General features: G+C 38.6%; 1 protein-coding gene across 1 annotated transcript in view; it reads right to left on the bottom strand.

The window, feature by feature from the left end:
• The window catches only part of COL1A2 (collagen type I alpha 2 chain), a 34752-nt gene extending 14465 nt beyond the window's left edge, over positions 1-20287 (bottom strand). The window contains 30 exon segments of the mRNA NM_001323780.1: positions 430-474; positions 1454-1507; positions 1771-1824; positions 1976-2029; positions 2485-2538; positions 2932-3030; positions 3495-3548; positions 4463-4561; positions 4659-4712; positions 5092-5199; positions 5322-5375; positions 5813-5911; positions 6025-6069; positions 6192-6290; positions 6806-6859; positions 7224-7268; positions 7364-7417; positions 7710-7754; positions 9304-9357; positions 9879-9932; positions 10164-10217; positions 10531-10584; positions 10676-10729; positions 10818-10862; positions 13762-13809; positions 15093-15185; positions 16326-16361; positions 17000-17014; positions 17614-17624; positions 20179-20287. Of these exon segments, the coding sequence (NP_001310709.1) occupies positions 430-474; positions 1454-1507; positions 1771-1824; positions 1976-2029; positions 2485-2538; positions 2932-3030; positions 3495-3548; positions 4463-4561; positions 4659-4712; positions 5092-5199; positions 5322-5375; positions 5813-5911; positions 6025-6069; positions 6192-6290; positions 6806-6859; positions 7224-7268; positions 7364-7417; positions 7710-7754; positions 9304-9357; positions 9879-9932; positions 10164-10217; positions 10531-10584; positions 10676-10729; positions 10818-10862; positions 13762-13809; positions 15093-15185; positions 16326-16361; positions 17000-17014; positions 17614-17624; positions 20179-20248 (1758 nt within the window). The 5' untranslated portion in view covers positions 20249-20287.
• Between the last annotated feature and the right edge of the window lie 768 nt (positions 20288-21055).

Below are 21055 nucleotides of genomic sequence, written 5' to 3'. Positions count from 1 at the left end.
TTTTAATGACAACAGACAAACAATCTATTTTATTTTTCTTTATAAGAGCAGACTCAAGATTTCAGCTTTAGACTTTGAACATCAACATACATTGCATAAATTGGCTTTAAATCTTAGTAAGTCATTACTTTTCTTTGGCTCAGGTTGAGCCACTGTCATAAATACTTCATATTTGTCTACATAAATCACTGAATATAATACATATATTAGTTCATTTATATTTCTTATAATCATGTGGTTTTTGAATAGGAAATATGAGCAATTAAGTAAAATAGTCTACTATCAATTTAGAAATCAAATGCTTTCTAGAGATTATGTTTGACAACAGAAGAGTGTCAGGAACTTGATCAATGGTTTTTAGGACAAAGTACTCCTTGTTTTAAATGCACATCACCAGAAGTTTATGAAGGTTAATCAAGTAACACTTACTCTTGCACCAGCAGGACCAGGGAGACCAAATTCACCAGGGAGACCCTAGGAAAAACACAAGAATAATTGAAGCATGAAATTTATGTATGTTCTCTAAATCCACTTATAATTATGATATTTAGAAAGGTTTTGAAAGAGTGAAATAAGGCCGGATAGGCTCTACCTACATGAGTGTATAAGTACTCAGGCTAATAGGAATAAGAGAATTTTCAGTTGCATATGGAAAGATACAAAAAGTGAGAATTCTCTTGGTATCAAAGATGCATCTATCCCAGAAACTGGTTTCAGAAAACTTAAGTTTCCCATTATTTAGTTATTGCTTTTAAAAAAACTGATAAAACAGACTATCTCCCTTGATAATATGAAAAATAATGATGAACAATATGAGACATTGCCTATTTTTAGCTATATAACAGACTGCTTTCTTAATAGAAATGATCATATTCTGCACATTACCTAGTTAATTGTATACCCAAGTGTGTCTCCTTTATTACTGACCAGCTGTCTCCTTAATGTGTCCCACTGTTGACAAAGGAGACCAGGCCACAGAATGTAACTGAATTGAGGCACATTCATCACAATTACAGAGAAAATGACTCAGAACTCCTGCCCTGATTGTGGATGGCAGTGTCATGTCTGAATGCCAAGAAAAACATTAAAAGCAATTTTTCAGGGTCTAGTTTGGTGGAAAATCAGTGCATTTACTTTCTCTATGGGGAAGGAAATAATTTGTATTTTAACATTACCACGAATAGCACAAAAAGTAAGGCTATTAAATGGAATGTTCATTGATATATTTACTTCCATAATGTGATGTTTCACTCAATCCTTAAAACAAAGGAATGTGAATGAAAATGAGTAACTTGGCTCATTCTCTCCATCAGTACCAACATATGTGAAAGAGTATCACAAACATATGAAATATGAAATTTCCTGTTGCATATTATAATGGCACTGCAGTAAGGTATTAAACAGGGAGAAAGTTCCAATTTTAGGTGAATTTACTATCTCTTGTGTTACTCACCCTTTCTCCTGGTTTGCCAACTTCACCAGCTGTACCTGCGGGGCCAGGCAGACCCTAGATGAAAGAAATACAAATCTCAATCTTATGGCTATATTTAGGGAATTTGCTAATCACTGGGTTTTGGGGGGAACTACCTAATAGCAACATGATCACTAACTATTGTGTGTTATTGAAGGATTACACAAAAGTTTGCCTGTTGCACCCTTCTTTGCTTCATTTCTGAAGTCATGTTGTGTGTGGTGGCAGAGAGTGGTGTGGTGACATACAGCTGGATGGTCTGACCAAAGGCAGTGTTCTGTATGTTTTAGTTGACTTACTTGGAAGCCTGGAGGACCAGCGGGACCCTGTTCACCTTTTCCACCTTGGACACCCTGAAAGTGAGAGAAAGATAGCATAAATAGAAACGTATGCCACCATTTCTGTCTAGCTATATAACTTCTAGACTGGAAAAAGGAGATGGTCCTTTTGCGAGACTAGATTCATTTTAGGGCAGAAAAGAACAGGAGTGGGAGAAATACGCACCTGTGGTCCAGGAGGTCCCTGAGCACCATTGTTTCCATCAGGACCTGGAGCACCCTAAAATGTTTAACAGAAAGGCAGTTTAACATGCCTCAAAACCTCAGGTGTTACTTCTTCAAAACCAGCTTGTCATTTTAACATGAGTTAAACTCACTGTGGATTCCCTGCCAATGCCCAAATAGTGCCTACTAATTTTAATATGGCTCATGGAAGTCCATGGACGGAGGGCAATTTATGAAGGTCAGAGAATGCTACTAGCATATTCATAGCCTTTTAATCACAAAGTTAATTAAACAAAAACTAAACCAGTCCATAAATATTTTTGACTTAATATAAATTCTGATTTGTTATAGCTGACTGCCTTGTAAGTGTGGTTAAAAAAAGACATTTGTGATGCTGAAAAGAGGCTTGGGGATGCCATCTTGGGAAGAATGACATCAGATGGCCTCAAAGGGTGTGTGTTTCCTAGGTGAATACTATGTGGATGGATACGTACAGAAGTCATCACCTACCCGAGCACCAGCAAGACCGGCATGACCTTTATCACCAGGTTTGCCAGGTTCACCCTATAACAAACATTAAAAAAAACACCTTACACATTTAATGTCAAATTAACCACGACAATTTTGAAATGTTAATTGCTTGCTTGCTTTTTTTTTTCTCTGACATTCCTAGTCCTTGAATTCTGTTATCTAAGGCATAATCCATCCTGAAGCAGTTCCATGTACAACAAGGTACACCTGTGTCTACAGAAGCATATGACTCAGGAGAGGGATTTTCAGCAGGTGTACAATGATATATTGGAGATGAGCTGTTAACGTACTAAGTGGCTTGCAGTCTTCCAGTGTTGAAAAGAGCTCCATTGAGGTAGAGTGAACTGAGCCAGGAGAGAAATACTAGAGTTTTGGTGAAATATGGCAAAAAAATGCTGAGAGAAAGGAGGTTGTGGTGATTCTTACTGTGGGGCCCTTGGGTCCAGGGAATCCAATGTTGCCAGGCTCTCCTCTTGCTCCAGCTGGGCCAATTGGTCCAGGTCTGCCGTCTATACCAGGGAGGCCCTGAAACCAGAGTTTATTTAAGGTTTACTCAGCATCGACAGGGTCTCACAACCTCAGGCTTGTGATGCTGCCACGAGATGAAACAGAATCATTTTCTGAATGCATAGAGCTTCCTGTATAAAGTGTCAATAAATTACGAATACATTTTCCTTTTCTAAACAGAATGTCAGGACACACAGAGCCAAGTCAATCTCATATGTACACAATTTCCCTCTCCCCTCTCTTTCCATACCCTTGTCACCGTCTTCAATATTCTTTGCCATGTTTTTCTTTTTCCTTCTTTTCTTTCAGTCCTTGTGTTCATTTGGACTCCATAATTACAATCTATTATTTTGCATTCCCAGATGATGTATGTGGCTGATATTTATTTTCAATGTGTTCACGTATAAATGGGGTGCAGGACAGACTTGATAAAGGCACAATAAGTGTCCTTGAAAATATAATGGAAAATGGGCCATACTTACCACAGGTCCTTCTTTTCCAGCTGGGCCAATATTTCCAGGAGAACCAGGGAAACCCTATAAAATAAGCGAGGATGTTTTCATACTGGCACTTTCACACACATACTCGAGGCTCTGATTAATTGAAATCCCACAAAAGCACTTTTCCTCCACTTTTTGTTTGTTGCCTATGGCAAATCATTAGGGGTATTAGCCACTAGCTGGGAGGTATGAAATCTTTCTTCTTTCTATTCTTTATGCCTTTTTTCTTATTGAATTTTTGTGCCACTGATCTGTTTACAGATATCTCAAGAAACTGTTAAGCAACATACTATATGGGCAAAACATATCATGTTATTTACTTCATAATAGAAAAACAAATACTTTTAGTACGCAATTTTCAAAGTGGAATTTTTATTGCTATATTTGGTGTATTTATTACTTGTTTATGGTACAATTACAGTTTATAATCATCCATAAGAGATAATGGAGGCAAAAAAATTACTCTATTGCAATGGATTAGAGTGTCTACAGATCTAAAGGTCATTTCTCCACAGCTAGTGTGATGCTGAATACATTACAGCACTTTGTGATTGCTGGAAAAATGATTTCTCCTATGAATCTAATAAACTGATAATATATAGTCCTAATACATTTCATGAACACCTTATATAAAACTCACAAATTGAGATAAAAGATTCATGCTGATAGGAGAATCAACCTAATTTGGATATATATTAAAATAAATTTATTCTTCCAAAAACCTCACAGCCATTGTTTTCAAGTAATAAATAGGAAATTTATGGACTCACCAAATTTGTAAAAATATCTACTGGGCTTTGATAAAGTTAAACTAAAAAGGCAACTGTTAGCAAGCCTACTAACAAATTTACTTTTGATGTTTTTTATTGTTGTCTTCAAATATTAATCAGGCCTTTTAAAAAAGGAAACAGTGCCATGTGTGACTTGCTCAGAATCAATCTGAAACTTACTCGGGGTCCCATGAGGCCAGGCTCTCCAGGGCGACCAGAATCTCCATTGGGACCTCGGACACCAGCAGGGCCAGTTGCACCACGACTACCAGCAGGGCCCTATCAAAAAGAAGGCGGAGGAGGGAGCCCAAAGCAAATGATACCCCCACCAGAAGCATCAGGTTCCTTCCCAGCAAATGAGTAACGGACAACTTACCATGACACCAGCTCTGCCGTCAGCTCCAGGAAGACCGCGAGAACCAGGACTTCCCTGTAAGAAAGTACATGAAACAGAAGAGAATTGGAGAAAACCCTTAAATCAGATAGTGCCGAGGTTACTGAAACATGGCACGTATGCAAGAAATCTTGATCCCCTTAAGAGGGAGATATAAACACAAACCGTGCCAAAAAACTTCACCCAAACCCCAAAGGAATGTGTGGAGGAGGCATTCTGCAAAAGTAGGTCAATATTGTTTCCAGGCCAATTTTATAACACACCAAGTCGAGAGTCACTGATTTAACAAAGCAGATGGAAAGCAAATACTTCCTTCTTCTAGAAAATGTACTCAGTAATTCTGACCAATTCCCAGCGAAGGGGTGTCATCATCTGCCTCCGGTGTGTCTGAGTGTCAAGAGCATTTGGAACCTACTCTCAGTCCAGGAGGTCCTGCGGGGCCAGTGGATCCAGGTTCACCATTGGGGCCTCTCTTTCCTTCTTCACCACTGGGACCAGGAGGACCTTGGGGCCCAGCAGCGCCCTGTTTAATAAAAAAAACAAAAGAAGAGGAAACAGGAAAAATAATTTTTGTCATATCTAGCTAGAGAAAAATGGATTGAAAATGTAATAATTTCGTAAAGTTGTGATTATAGAACTACTTACAGGCTCACCCTTGTTACCACTCTCTCCTTTGGAACCAGCTGGACCAGGCTCACCCTAGGGCCCAAGACAAAACAGTGGTCAAAATGACTAACATCTGTCACAACTCTCTCGCAGGCAAACATCTTGAAATACTTATGGATCAAGGTAAAGAGAAGCTCGAGTTCTCTAAAAGATGTGCCCAGTTCATATTTAAGTGACTTATCGGGAAATGGTCTTGGTTCAAAGGACATGACCGATACTGTAGAAATGTGCCTCACTGACTTTTGGGTAATAGTATAGGATAGCAGGAGGGGTGTGTGTGTGGGGGGGGAGGTTAGAGAGGGAGAGAGTGTACGTGTATGTATATGCACTGATAGGAGAAATACAAACCAAAAATGCTAAGAAAGGAGAAAATAAGAATGATAAAACTACAAGAGGAAGTCTAGATAGTGCTGAAATGAAGGTGGAGTTGGTACTTCAGGATGATGAAAGCCTCTGCCATGACCACTTACAACGAGTCCTCTGGCACCAGTAGCACCAGCAGCACCAGCAGGGCCAGGAATACCACGGGGTCCAGGGAGGCCAGGAGCCCCAGCAACACCGGGCAGGCCCTGGGAAGGAAACACAGCATCATTCATCATGAGGCGATCGGCAGGAGAGGCAGCACTCATTTAAATGCCTTTAAAACCACAGCAGCACATCTTAGCCACCCCCATATACTCACAGCGGCACCCTTAGCACCAGTAAGGCCGTTGGCTCCAGGGTTACCCTAAGAGGAAAAGGAAGGGAGAAGGATATCTGTTAACAGGAATATTTCTTTTCTTTGTCCTCATCGTCATTCTTTTTTTTAACTTTCTTTCACTCAATAAGGTTAACGACAAGGCTACTTACAGGAGGTCCAACGGGGCCAGAAAGACCCGGAAGACCCACTTCGCCACGGGGACCCGCGGGGCCAGCAGGACCAGGGTTACCAACAGGTCCAAGTTCACCCTAAAAGAGGAAACGACACTGAGCCATTAGCCAGCAAACAACAAAACAACGTATCTCTGTTTTTAGAACACCAAGTTGTACGAATTTCTTCAGTTGTAATCATTTCCCTTATCTGGTTTGGCAGCACAAGATTTAGGTTTGAGTTCCTGCTTTCCTGGCCTGCTTCTGTCGTCTTGGCAACGTTGCTATCTTCACCTACCTCTGTCTCCCTGTGGTAGAGACTCTGGTCCTCAGTTGGTCAGCCCTGACTCGTTTGGGAGTACATCCCAGAGGGATCCCATGGAATCAAATTCCACGCCGCCATCTATATCTATGCTCACAATGCTCAAATGCAGAGAGATGATCTACCTCAAGCTTGGAGTGAGAAAACCGGTCATTCTATATCCTTTTTTCAGGAGGGACTAATTAAAGTACCTGTTCTGTAATTATCCCTCCATCTGCAAACACAGTCCCTATCTTTCACAGCACAATAAAAAGCTTATCAAGGTAATGACAATGGTCATCAGTGTTTTTACCTTGGGGCCAGGGGCACCTGGGAAGCCTGGAGGGCCAGCAGACCCAATGGGGCCCTGAAATCAAGTAGAAGAGTGGTAAGAATCTTAGTAAATTAACATAGCAACAACAGAGGATCAAAATGGCTTAGAGTGGCTTCACCTTATTTAATATTGGCAAAGGAAAAATTGACAGATATTCCGTTATTAGTATCTTATCAAAGGGAAGACATTGAAGGTGTCCAAGGTAGGGTAGATTTTACTACATATATCAATCAAAACCCCCAAGGATAGTAGTCCTTACAAATGAAACCTTCGAAATACCTCATAAAACATTTGGTAAGGTGTCTAAAACATTATTATTCCATAGGAAATTAATAAAGAAGATAGCTCCCATCTCACAGGCTCAACCCCTCCCAAATTCTTCAGTGTCAAAACTTACAGCAGGACCCACAGGACCCACACTTCCATCGCTTCCACGGGCACCCTATAAAGAAAATAAGACGTCAAGTGGGAAGTTAAATGGAAGTTATTAGAAGATTTTTTAAAGGTATAAAAATGGATAAAAATGTAAGCACTCACAGCTGGGCCAGGAGCACCAACACGTCCTCTCTCACCAGGAAGCCCACGGGCTCCCTAGAAGCAGAAATATTTTCAATGAAATCCAGAATGCTCATTTAACAAAAGGCACAGGCATCATTTACTTTGTCCAATTTCCAACATGTGCAAGAATCCACTAGCAATAAATAGGTCTTGTTCTAATTCCAACTAAAAGGCAATGGATTTCAATTAAGTATGCAGAAGGCTATTAGAAGAATTGCAAAGAATACAAGGCTGAGGGAAAGAGTAATTAGCAAAAACATTAAAGAAGTTCCAGCTTGCAAAGAGTGTACACATTTAGATTTACAATAAGGTAATCCGTACTTACTGCTTGACCTGGAGTTCCATTTTCACCAGGGGCACCAGGTTCACCCTACATGGAAAAGAAGGATTGAGTTTTTGTTCATTACATATATTGATTATTTTTTTCTGATTGGATAATTTTTATCCTATTATTTCCATTTGAACCATTCATACATTTTGTAGTATTTCTTACACATATAGACTGTTTCTCAATTATGCCAAACACATAAATTTAAAAAATTTCTAAAGTAAGGGTTGATATTTGGATAATACCACATATCACGGTACTAGGGAGATGTGGTTAAATTGAGTGTTACTTACCCCCTCCCCAATTTTCCCCTTAGATTTTGGATATCATTTACATTAGGCTTATATATCAGGAATGATATCATAAAAAGCTATGGCAGAGGGTAAATTTGCTTTCAATAACCATATTTACCCCCTTTAAAGTTATTTTGAACACGATATTTTCATTTTTGTAAAATATGCATGAAAATTTCAAGCCTCATAATATTTCTTAGAGCTGTCTTATTTATTTCCAATCTATATTCTTGAGTAAAAACCATGGCAGTGGTTGTAGTGGTGGGGTAATTTAATATAATGGCACATGTCAAAGAACTTAACTTCAAGATAATCTGATTTAGATACAGAAGAAACATGGTTTGAGAGACCATTTAAGGACCCTTCATTTCTAGAATCCTATGTGAAGTATATTCTTTGGGCAGAAGCTGTAGCATGGGGGTCAGGAATTCTAGCCTATGCCTTTCTAACTACCAGATGTTTGACTTTGGGCAAGTCATTCACTCTCCCTAAGCCTCGGTTTCCCTTATCTGCAAAATGAGTAAGTCTCCAAAGCTCCTCGCAAGTGCTAGCATTTTATGATGCTGTGATTAGTAGTCTGAGCTATTATATTAGGCTCTTGGGAGAATGAGTTTGACCTTATCCATTTGTGTGGCAGCTGGAAAGTTAGAACAGATTCTCCATATTCATGTTCATTTCTGGTCCCACTAGTATTCCTTACTCATTAATTTGTAATTACGTTGGTATTCACTTTAATATCACATTATCTCCTTAATAGGAGAGAGAACATTTTATAGTTGAAAACGCTGTCAAAGAAGAGCCTAGCCAAGAGATAACACACTTCTGAGACTTTAATTACCTAATTAAAAATTTTTTGAGTGTGCACAGATAAATCACAGGAAAGAGGTTGAAAAGTGTATTGTGACATGAATGTATGTATCTAATTAGTGCATGGCAAAGGAGAATTTACAGTTTAAAATCACACACAGTGTTCTAATATCTGATTATATGTTTATTTACTTTCATTCTGGCTGCCGAGAACAATGGAAATTATAGGACAAAAGGAAATAGAGAAAGAAACTACTGGCATTATTTTTTATCTCAATTGTTTAATAGATATTGAATTAAATAAATATTACTAATGGTTGGCCTTTGGTCACAGAATCCCATAGTCCCCATCATTGAGGGATTTGAAGTACAGAAGAGGAAATAAGATACTCTTCAGAATTTGAGTACCTTCAGTAAAAACATACTTCCTGATGGTGACAGAGAATTACAAAGAATTGTTTTAAAAACAATGCTCCTGTTTTAGTATCTACCTTCACACCTGGAGCACCGGGCTGTCCCTTCAATCCATCCAGACCGTTGTGTCCCTAAAAGGCAAATTCCTATTGTTAAAATGTTGTCCCATTAGACAGCTTGGGCAAATCACACATCTTATTTATTTGCAGTTAAAATCTCCAGGGTGAATCTTGTGACTGCTTCAGTAGAAAGAAGCCCCGTGCTCCAGCTCCAGGCAAACTCGCTCCACTGCTCTAGCTAAGTTCTGTTCCCTCCCTGGACTTGAAAGGGAAGGATGTAGACTAGATGCTGTCTTACATCCTTTCCATCTTCAGTAATTTTATGATTTTCAGATGGTTGTAAACATCTCAAGTTATATGCATTGTATACCATTTTCTCAGTGGGGATCCTCATCTGTTGGAAGTTTATGAACAGATTGGAAAACCTCCACCCCATTTTACTTTCCAGCGATCTTACTCTTTAACACTCTCTCCACTTTGGCGAACCCCAGAAATTTGGAAGCAAGTAAGTATCATATAGAAGTTTAAATATAGTTGAGGTTTTTCCTAAAAATAATCAACATTTTCTCTCATGGGGTAAAGAATGTGCTTACCCTAATGCCCTTGAAGCCAGGAAGTCCAGGCGTTCCGGGGAAACCACGAGCACCCTTAAAAAGTAAGACAGAAGAAGATGAATAATGTGTTTGTTGTAAATAAAAATACAACGATTTCTTCCCTCCAAAGTATTTCTTCTTATCAAAGTTTAAACTTGGAATCAAAGACTGGTATGTTTTTAAGCACAGAACAATAAATTAACTTGCTCTAATGTGAGTAACTAATACTATGGTATTTGAGATGCCTCAGACGTTTGGACTATAAACTGTTGTAAAAAGCCTTACCTGTGGTCCGACAACTCCTCTCTCACCAGGTCGTCCGGGTTTTCCAGGGTGACCCTAAAACACGAAAGAGTCACAGGGGAAAGCTCTTCTTGGTAAACAGATGGAAGTGGGGGCACCTTAGTTTTTACAAAAGGGGAAAAAGCCATCACATAAAAATGCGGATGCAAATATACATTTAAATAACAATTATATTTCCTTAAATACAATCAAATTAATGAATACTTCATTAAAATAATATTTTCCACGTGAGGACAGTATGTTAGGCATGTTCACCTCTTGGCAGAAGACTTAGTTTGAATCTAGAAATTCTCCTTGAGGCAGGAGTGTTTAAAGGGTGTTTTGGAAATGCGTAAGAGTAAATACTTACATCTTCACCAGCCTTGCCAGGAGGGCCAGGTGGACCCCGAGCACCTGCAGGACCCTAAGAAAACAGGAGACGCATCATTTTGTTAAGGCTATAGTAATAAATTTCTTGAAAAAAAATTTATCACAAAGGGAGAAAATGTACTCACAGTTTGACCAGGTTCACCAGGCTCACCAGCAGGTCCTTGGAAACCTTGAGGGCCCTAAAAGAAAATAATATGTCATACCCCAAGCTTTTATTTAATTCTCTGTCTTTTTACATAAGAGAGATGACAAGCTTTCGGTACTCACAGGGGCTCCAGATGCTCCGGGAGGGCCTCTGGGTCCCATCAAACCCTGTAAAGAGGACAGATAGTTAGAGCTGATGAGCTGTCATGGCCTTGGCTGGAGTTAGAAAGGATTAGCTTAGGAGTGCCCTAGACATTTTGTGATGGACAGATGAATAGAATTGTTCTGGTTTTTTGTCATAGTTTTTGTCCCTCCCAAGGAAACACTTAAGGACCCAAGTTTCCTTCACTATTTCTCTGTCTTTGCTTTTCGTTTTCTCCTAACCCAAATCAGCAGAACTCAGTGAGAAGTGGATGAGGTGGTTCCTTAAAGTCATGCACAGTGAACACGTGGAGATAGTTCTCATGCGATGAAGTGAATCAGTCTTTGCACGGTACAGAATATACAACTACCTTGTATGCAGCTGATGAAGCATTTCCATTTGGATTCCCTCAGTTGTATGTCATCTCCCTATGTCATCCTTGGCCAAGAAATTGATATTTTTATTGCCACAAAGGGAATAAATTGAAAAGGATCAAAAGTCCTTCTTAGTGATTGGAGGGAAGTTTCCTATAAACTTACAGCTCCTTTAAGGCCTGTTGGTGACTGATGCAAATGTCAAACAAAAGTGAATGCAATGAGAGATGAAGGAAAAATAAAATATTATTGAAATATCCTACTGGAAGAGTCTATTATATGGTATTATTACTGAAAATATGGTCTAAATGTCAGCATATTGTTCTCCCTTTTGTCCTTCATTCTGTAGCACACAAGTAGAGAAAAACAGCTTTACTAGTTTGCAAGCTAAGTACACATTCTTGACTCCCCTTTGCAGGAATCAATGCCTGTGCAAGCTCTTCTGTAGGGGCCTGTTTCTCTAATGCTGAAAAATTGCACAGACAGGTCTCGAGAAATTTGTTCATGACACATCAACCATGGTATTCCGCAGTCAAGCCTGCCCCACTGTATTAATGCCTAGAGTGAAATAATAAGGATTTTATTAAAAAGTACATCATATTAATTATAAGAATTCCTTATTTGGTTTTAGAAATTGCTTCAACATTAAAAGAAACTGTCACTTTTCAATCAAAATAATTTTTTTAGTCATACATTAAAAATAATTTTCTTTGACACCATGAATTTTTAATTATATTTATTCATTCTTCCGTGCATTTGCAACAATTTCATTTACATAAAAGGCAGTTTATTTTGTGGAGGCTGTGAGATGGATGATGATTACTCATTAATTCAGGGAAGAACCCTGTGGGGTTTTATAGTTATTGATTTTTCAACATGGAAAATTATTTTGATACTTTATTGCTGCCTATATTTGCTATTTGTGAAACACATATCTCTTGATTACATATGTCTGTGAATTTATGTGGATGTGTAAGCTTAAACTCTATTTCACCAATATTTAAAAGTAAAACACTCTGCTTTAGGCCTCACAGAGAGATGTTCCAAAGTCAGGGGAATCTGAAATCCATATTAATTTTCTGGGCTTATGTAGGCTTTTTTATTAACACTTTACTTTTTTTTTCCCTTTAGCTTCTTCTTGAAATATAGGTACTGTTTTAAAACTGACTAATGTCCAGCGTTAGCTGAAATGGCTAATTTCAAACATCCAATATAAACAAAGCCAAAAGAAAATCACTACTTCTTCATTTCATACGAATGTTTTAAATTACCAGGAAAAATCAGGAAATTGGAAATCATCAATTAAAGGCATATTACTTCTCAAGTGAGAGTTTTAATTTACAGAAAATATTATCTTGCCCATATAGTGTATTAGCTTATTGCGGACCATTAGCTCCAGCAGAACATCTTCTTTCGAAGATAGAGCACTGAATGCATGGTCCAGGTAAAATTTGTATTTTCAAGACCATGTTAACTTCGGGCAGATAAATACCTTTGTTTGGAAGTAATTAATTAAAATCACTAAATTGTGTGTGCATGTGTATTGAACTGCAGTGTTTGATTAACTTAAAGTTTTTACTTCTGGCAATTTTCCCCTCTATCTTATACCTACTAGTAAATATTTTGCATGTTCATATCAATTCTTTCCTAACATCTCACTAATGCTTGTTAGAAGGTTTGCTTATTAAAGATAGACCATCGTGATCATAATCACATATGAAACTTTTCTAAACGTGATTCAAATTATAGGATATACTGCTGAATATTTGTTCTGAGTGATTTAAGTGCTTAATTTTCCTCATATTCTCTCTTATGTTGATTTATAATTAATATACTAAAAAAGGAATTTTTATCAAAACAGATAAAAAGAAACATTTCCTATACTGTTAACTCCTTGAGAGAAGATAAGAATCAGTGAGAATATTCACTGCTATCTCCACAATGCATAACACAGTTTGGGGCTCATCGAAGACAACTGATAAATATTTGTCAAATAAATTAATGTTTTATTCAAGTCCTAGACACATGAGCCATGATGTTGAATCTCAGACATCTTGCCTGGCGCTTAGTCCTAGTTCTGTCATTAACGACCTGCATGACCTTGGGGAAGGGCTTAAAATTCTAGCTATAAAATGAACGGACCGGACTAGAACTGGTTGATCCTTTCTAGCAAGTTCACAGGATTTAATAGTTCTGCATCTCTAAGGGTTGCTTAAAATTCTAAGCAACGTTAAAGAGTAAAAAAACTATCAGACTGATCACTCTTTTGAACTTAATTGATTTACCTAAGTTACAGTTCCTATGTCCAGAGATTATTTCTTGGATATAAATATCTAATCTATCCTAAGGAGGCATCTTTGTAGAGAAAATTGACCCCCCTACCTAGGCTTAGATTTTCATAGATTTGAATACAAAAAGAGTTGCTGCTTTTATCTGATCTAAGTATTGAGTGTAAATCTAAGTAGCTAAATAAATGGCAATGTGAAATTTAACATAAAATAAGTTCTCTATTCAGTATTTTTTTTGGCTAAGATAAAAAAGATAAGCATACCATTGGTCCAGGGCCACCTCCTTTTGCATCAAACTGAGCAGCAAAGTTCTAGAGGGGGAAAAAACCCATATATTACATATATATCATAATTATACTTGATGTAGTTCATTTTCTCATTCTCCTAGTAAAGACTTTTCTGTTATTTAAAAAGGAGCGATATTTTTGATATAATTATGAGTTTAGAATTCTATATTCAGCTAAATTCCTAAAAGGTCAGGAGAAACACAAGTTTTAAAACTAGTCCACACCTAGTTTGAGGTGGGCAGCTTCCCTCCCTTATTTTTCGAACCCTTTCCTGCCCTGTTAACCTTCTCTCTCCACTCCCCAAGCCCCCCCTCTACACTGAGGAAGGGGAGATTTCCAAACTTTAGAAGTCGCTGAGCGTTCCTTATAAATTAAGCAGAGACCAAGAGGACAACTTTGTATCTCCACCTGTTGCCCGGCTCCTCCAGAACTACACAAAATGACTAAGAGACCTTTTTCTTGCTGGAGTTTCAAAAAAGATACAAAGAATTTTCAAGTTTAGAGGAAAATTAAATTAAAATGCCCCTTGGAAGATTAAACTTTTAAAAAATACTTCACAGTAATAACTTTACTGTTAAAGATCTCTCTTATAGCAGTAGATCTATTTAAAAAGGTGCTTTTTAATACACTCAGTAGATAAGCAATCATAATAAGATCTTTGGGGCAGAAAGGTCTTCTTTTACAGGCATACAGTGGGGTATGAGAACCAGGCTTCTGATTCATAGTGCTAACCAATTAAGCAAATATGTTTTCCTTCCTGCAGCGAGGCCATTTGGCGCTCATACCATTGTTAAAGACATAAAGCTAAAAGAAGATATTAATGAAAAAGGGAAATGTACTTTTCTCAAATTAGTTTCAAGCAAATTAAGCCTAAATCTGCTTTGAATGTTGGTTTAGCAGACTTCAAGCCAAGGAGAATAGAAAGAGTAGGATGTTTGCGAAATTGCTTAAGATCAGGGATTTCACTTATAATTCAATCTAATCAAACCCTTTAATAATGCAACACCTCTTATTTGTGCCCTTTTGATAAAAGATATTAAATCCCCAAATTAAATAATGGTTGCAAAGGCTGCAGCTACCTTCAGTGAACACAAAGGTCAGTCCTGTAATTGACAAGGGCTCACAAAGAGAATGGGCAAAGCAGAATCTTGAATGAAGAAACCAAAGTAATGAAATAAAATGTACTAATATCCAAATAGCAGACTCTCCCTTAACTACTAAAAATAAGTTCCACAATGAGCCTTCTTCCAATAGAGGTATAAGAAACCAAAGTTAGCTGAAAGTTCACAATACTTGAAAAACCTTACCCCGCCAAGACCAGGGGGGCCAGGAGGACCAGGTGGACCAGGAGGGCCCGGGATACCATCATCACCATCTCTGCCTGGTGGGCCTGGTGGACCCTGTTGTGTAAAAAGTGAATTAGGTGAGGGTTAGACAGACCCTGTAGAAACCCATACGTGAAAAAAGGAGACCTAAGAATGCATGTGGTAAGATCAGTTGTTCAGGCCTTTCAAATGTGCAAGTGGTGTGGAAATGTAATATGTCATACTTGTCACCGATTGAAATTCACTTATGATATGGGTCTATTTTAGGAGGAGGTTTAGTAAGTGATGTTCGAAGAAAGACATAAGACTGGATAGTTCCTCTAGGAAGAAGAATATCTCAGCCAATGAATATTAATTCATAAGGGAGCTCCAGCATTCAAATAAGATAGAAATTATACCTAAAATTTATTATTCTACAAACTGCATATGGTTAACAGTGCACAGTGATGTATTATGTGTATTGATTGACTGTCAGAATTTGTCTGGGATGAACTTATTCAATTGTTTTGGTATGTTACGTATGAATAGCAGATTAACTGAAATGATAATAAAGCAGATTTCCTACCATTAACATTATTTATGTTGTTAAAGTAATTTACTGACATTACACCACCTCTAATAGATTGTGTGAGCCGAGTACATTTACATCTGCGCTTTCCCATAGATATAAGATACGGGTATTTATATTTTGGCAAAAGTGTCATATAATGCAAACCATGTAGTTATACGTGCCATATAAGCACAGAGATCTAAAAACACATGAATAAAACGTAAGTGTAACTTGCACAATTATGAATGTAGACAGAAAGATGTTGTTGACTGCTGTTTCACTACCATTTCAAGGCTACGTAGAGATCTTACTTGAAAAGCAAACAAAATATTTTAACAAGAGAAGGACTGGGTGGTGGTAGGTAGATACATTTCTATTATGTACGTGTTGGACAAATCAACTAAAAACAAAGAAAGATAGAACATGCAAAGAATATGGCTGTCTGTAATAGTTTTGCTTTTTAAAAGGATAATCTTGACCGAAAAAGAATATTGATTATATATAATAATGCCCAGTCGCCTCTTCTGTAGGGTATTATCTGCTGAAAAGGTGGTGCAATTATCTGGATACACAATATTATTATAAATTGTCAGTCTCTTGTAGTTTCTAATATGTAGTTATTTAAATATAGGCCGAAGCCCTTTAATAGTTCAAAAATTACACACCCTTTCTCCGCGTGGTCCTCTATCTCCGGTTGGGCCCTACAGGGAAGATGCAAGCAGCACAGTCATAAATGTCTAAGCAATTTCCAGTGAACGAGCAATGCATTCTTGATAATAATCAGTCGGTAAGACTGATGTAACAATGCTATTAGATAGTAGCTATAAAAATGGTACCATATAATAGATAAAAGTATATTGTTTTTATTATTATTAAATGTAATTTTTTAAAACTCAGAGACGAAGCTATGGTCTCCAGTTATTAGGCCAATATTATAACTACTCTTCTTAGAAAGATTTCTGTGGATAAAATTACTATTTTGTTACATCGTTAATGGCATATTTATATAGTCAAAGCCTTGTAAAATAAACTTTCTTTTACTACCTATAATTAACACAATACTCATTCTATCTCCAGAATAAAAACAAGTTTGTTTTTTCTTTGGTATGTAAATCATCAGTTTGCCTAATATAAGTGTAATCAGAGATGATTCTGGAAGATAATAAAGCTTTGGTATCTTAAATATCAAAGCTACTTTATTTTATGGTTTAACTAATGCATATTCATGTGGGCAAAATCTTGACAAAGCATTTTCCTTCTATAGTATACTATAAATTTAGTTAAATTATAACTTATCTCTGATCATTTTAGATATTATGGAGAAGTACTAGACTCTTACCTTTCCTGCAGTTGCCTAGAAAAGAATAAAAAAAATATGATTATGAGGAAAATTGTATATGCATAGGTTAAAATAGCTCCCATTTCTGAGAAGTATACAAATATATCTACAGAGTATATATATTGTGCATAACTATATCTTAATAGTTCAAAGTACAATTTAAAATTTTACCAATAAATCAAATAAAATATGGACAGAACTGAAATATATACTTATCTGTAATTATGCCTCAAATTCAACTCATGAGCTAACAATTTGTTCATAATACTCTTGCAAATGATTCCAAGGGAACGACAGGATTCTCTAGCTCTGGGAAGTCTTGGGCTTTGTAGTAGCTGATGCTAACCCCAAACTTCCCCTGGAATATTTACTGTCTATTTCTTATGAGTGTTCTGAGGGTGGGCTTTTTCAGTAGCCCCGCCCATTTTGGAAATTGGGGTGGGTACTTTCTACGCAGCCAGAAAGGTTTGACTACCATAACCCTCGATGATTTTCTTGGAAATCCAGGTTGGTCAACACCAATGTAGCTTCCCCTTCCTTCCCCAGGGAGGGTATTACTGTGGCCAAGGCAATCTAAGTATAAAAAAAAAAATTCTAAAAATAATTTCTCTTACCTCTTGTAAAGCTGCAGAAGAAAAAGGAAAGTAGGAAATGATTATTAGTATCATTTTATTGATCAATAGCACTAATTAACAAATAGATATATTAGTCTACAAAATTGACTCACCTAATTGAAGGCCCAATTGTTCTTCAATTTTTTATTAAGAATATTCTAATAACTTGGAAATTATGCAGGTCAAAAGCATGGCAGGGATCAGGGGTGATTCGTTTACAATATTAATACGTAAATATAATTTGAATTAAATTGTTAATTATTTACTATTTTATAAATGCTGTGAAATATTAATGTGTCTGAAGGATATTTCTAATATTTAGTAATTAAGCCGATAAATTGAACAAGTGGATCGTTGAAGTGAGCAAGACCAGAGGCAGAATGAGGAAATAATTTATGGTTTAGATAATTTTTGATACTTAAAAATCAAAAAAAGAGAAAATTTAGGGAAGTATGTTACCTAAAGTAGACTTTGTTTTTCATAAAACATTAAAGTTAGCACTTCACTGAGTCTGTACCATTTTTAATGTCCTTTTTCAAAAGGTCTAATTTGCAAATTATTCACTATGATAAGGGATTCATTCGGACATCTGAAATTTTACTTTAAATTGGTTCACTTGGGTAAGGTCATTTTACCAGTATGTATCACTTTTGTTCCTGAGAAAGAATTGCTCTGTATAAATGGAAAAGCTGTGGATTAAAGATCTTGAAAAATAATGGGAAAAAATAACACCAAAGTAATATCCCCCCCTTGGCCATAATTGCTATAAATCCTTAAAGACTGAATTCCTCTCCTATGGTATAAAAATTATAGGCTAACAAAAGATATACATGTGGCCAAGCTGGCAACAAGATGAATCACCCCTAAAAATTGCTTTAATTAGGTGGCCGAGAAGTGTGTCATTTGGAGTGGGAACATCTGTTGCCACAGTCACAATTCAGAAGGGTGGACCACATCCAGCACTGACATTTAAGGGCAATTTATGAGAATTACTTTTAAATTAGGAAAATGATATGTTTACTTCATTGTGTCCATCAGTAGGAAGAATAATTATGCCTGGACTTGATTAACGGAAGTCCTTCTGATTTTGGAAATTTGCCTTTTAATTACTCAGACTGAGCCATTTTGAAGAATGTGTGTTTGGTAACTTTTATTCCAGACTCTGGCTGGCTGTCGATCACAAGGTGAGCTGCCTTTTGTACCTTCAAACTTCCCTAGGTTTGTCTTCATCTTTTCTCTAGGAATCAACACTTTGCCCCCACCCTCAGATCTCATAAAAAAGAACTTGGTAAACTTGGAATTTATTCAATGCAATTATGCCTTAGTGTCCACAGTAGTGTATATACCAAAGTGGAGGAAGGGAGAGAACACACACACACAAATGCACCAGTAATGATGCAATGGTAGACACCGTGGCATGTGGGTGGAGCAAACTTTGGAGTGTTGGGTGTGGCCAGATACCCCTCACACGGCATCAATTCAATATCTTTGTCTTGTAATTAGGCAGCCATTTTCAAGACAAAAACGGACTGATTTTCTTTATTCTATCTTGGCATGGAAGTCTGGTTATAAAACCTACAGCTGGAAAGTGGCCTTGGAATCCATTTATTTAATCTCTGCATTTTAGAAAAGGCTGACTTGCCCAAGGTCACATGGTAAATTAGTGGCAAAGTCATGGGAAAAACCCGGGCCTCTTGAGTCTCAGATCAGTGTTGATATTTCCCAACTTGCTGTGTCTGAATGTCTGATTGTCCTTGAGAACATGCTGAAGGGGTAACTCTCAGGCTCACCAAAGGGCAGAGCAGATTTCAGTTGAATAATGTTACCATTTCCATGACCAGGCAAGGAATTGAGAGGCTAATTTTACTTTTCAGAATGTATCCATTCCACGTAGCATCCATTTTCCTTCCCAGGATACAATGACTAGTTATTGGGAATAGCTTCAATCAGAGTGCAGATCACTTCCCTGTATAAACGTGTGGAGTATTCAAAGGGGAGTCAATCAGCCTAAGGCCTGGTCCCCTGTACTTTCATTGTCCTCCCTCCAGAGGGCGCCTCATAGTCATCATCACCATCGGGACAAGTCTTAAAACGTCCAGTAGAGAAAAGCCCTTAGGGGATGAATTTTATATTACCAAATTAAAGAGCTTTCTAAAGCAGGCCTCAAATTTTACAAGGTGGGCATCAGTGTAGTGCTGGGGCCTGTTAGACGGAGGCGCTTATGTTCCTTCATCACGTCAGTTAATATTTCATTCTCAGGGAAAAGACTTTTTGTTTCCCTTGAGCTTCACTAACCAGAGGACCCAGATCAAGTTAACAGTCTCACTCCGAGTTAAGAGTTAAGAGAAAAGTTCCCCAACTTTTGGCAAGAGTTGAGCCTTTTATGCTTTCATTTCTAAAGTAATTTCCATGTTTCTTATCAATGCTGGCGTTTCTCCACATGCCAAAGAGCCTTCCCTTCGAGCTGTACCTCGGACTTAGTTTAGGTTTTCCTTTTTCAGACCATGGTGCCCACCCATCTAACGTCTCTCCCCCGTCTGCCCCAAAGAAGCCGAAGGCACTTACATTGGCATGTTGCTAGGCACGAAGTTACTGCAAGCAGCAACAAAGTCCGCGTATCCACAAAGCTGAGCATGTCTACCACTTAGACATGCAGACTCCTTGTGTCGCAGAGCCCCTGGGTCACCGGCGGAGGTATCACCTGGCGGGCGCAGGCATGCAGTCGTGGCCGGTACCTCCAACTTAGCCGAAACCTCCCGCCGCCTTGGTGCTAAAATAATAAAGCCCGGATCTGCCCTATTTATACGGCCAAAGTTTCCCTGGCCCGAGGGTGCCTCCAAAAGCTCCTCCACCAATGGGAGGGCTGGGGCTGGGGGCCCGGGCAGCCACAGCTGGGAGGAGACTGCGGGGGCGCAGAGGAGGGAGGGAGCGAGCGAAGCGGGGCAGGGACGTGGCCACGGGGCTGGCTTCTTAAATTGGTTCCATTCTTTTTGAGGACGTGGACACTTTTGAGGCTTTCAAGGGGAAACTCTGACTCGCTGTCTGCATACCTCCGCCCTCCCCATCCCCCCGCCCTCCCCCGCCCTTTCCAAGTTTGGAAACACTTTTGGACACGTCGGAACGCTCTGCAGATACCGACGTGGGCAAAGTTTGCACATCCTGGGGCGGCCGGGCAGCTGTAGAGGGCACGAAAGCCCGGAGATCAAAGCAGGAGCTGTCCAGCCCTGCCTCACCTTGTGCCCTGCGGGCCACGGGCAGGGTGCAGGGGGCCCGGCGGGCGCAGAGCGGACAGGGGAGGAGGGGCGAGGAGTCGACAGCGTGGCGCAGCCCGAGGCCGTCCTCCCCCGCCCCCTCCACCCCGCCCCCCGCCCCCCGCCCCCTCCTAGCTTTTCTCCAGCTTTGGGGGGTGTGTGTGCCTACTTTTTCAGCAGTAACCCTCTCT

The sequence above is a fragment of the Equus asinus genome, chromosome 1 (assembly GCF_041296235.1).
Source record: "Equus asinus isolate D_3611 breed Donkey chromosome 1, EquAss-T2T_v2, whole genome shotgun sequence".
In the NCBI taxonomy this organism is placed as follows: Eukaryota; Metazoa; Chordata; class Mammalia; order Perissodactyla; family Equidae; genus Equus; species Equus asinus.
This window is presented reverse-complemented; position numbering and strand designations above follow the sequence as displayed.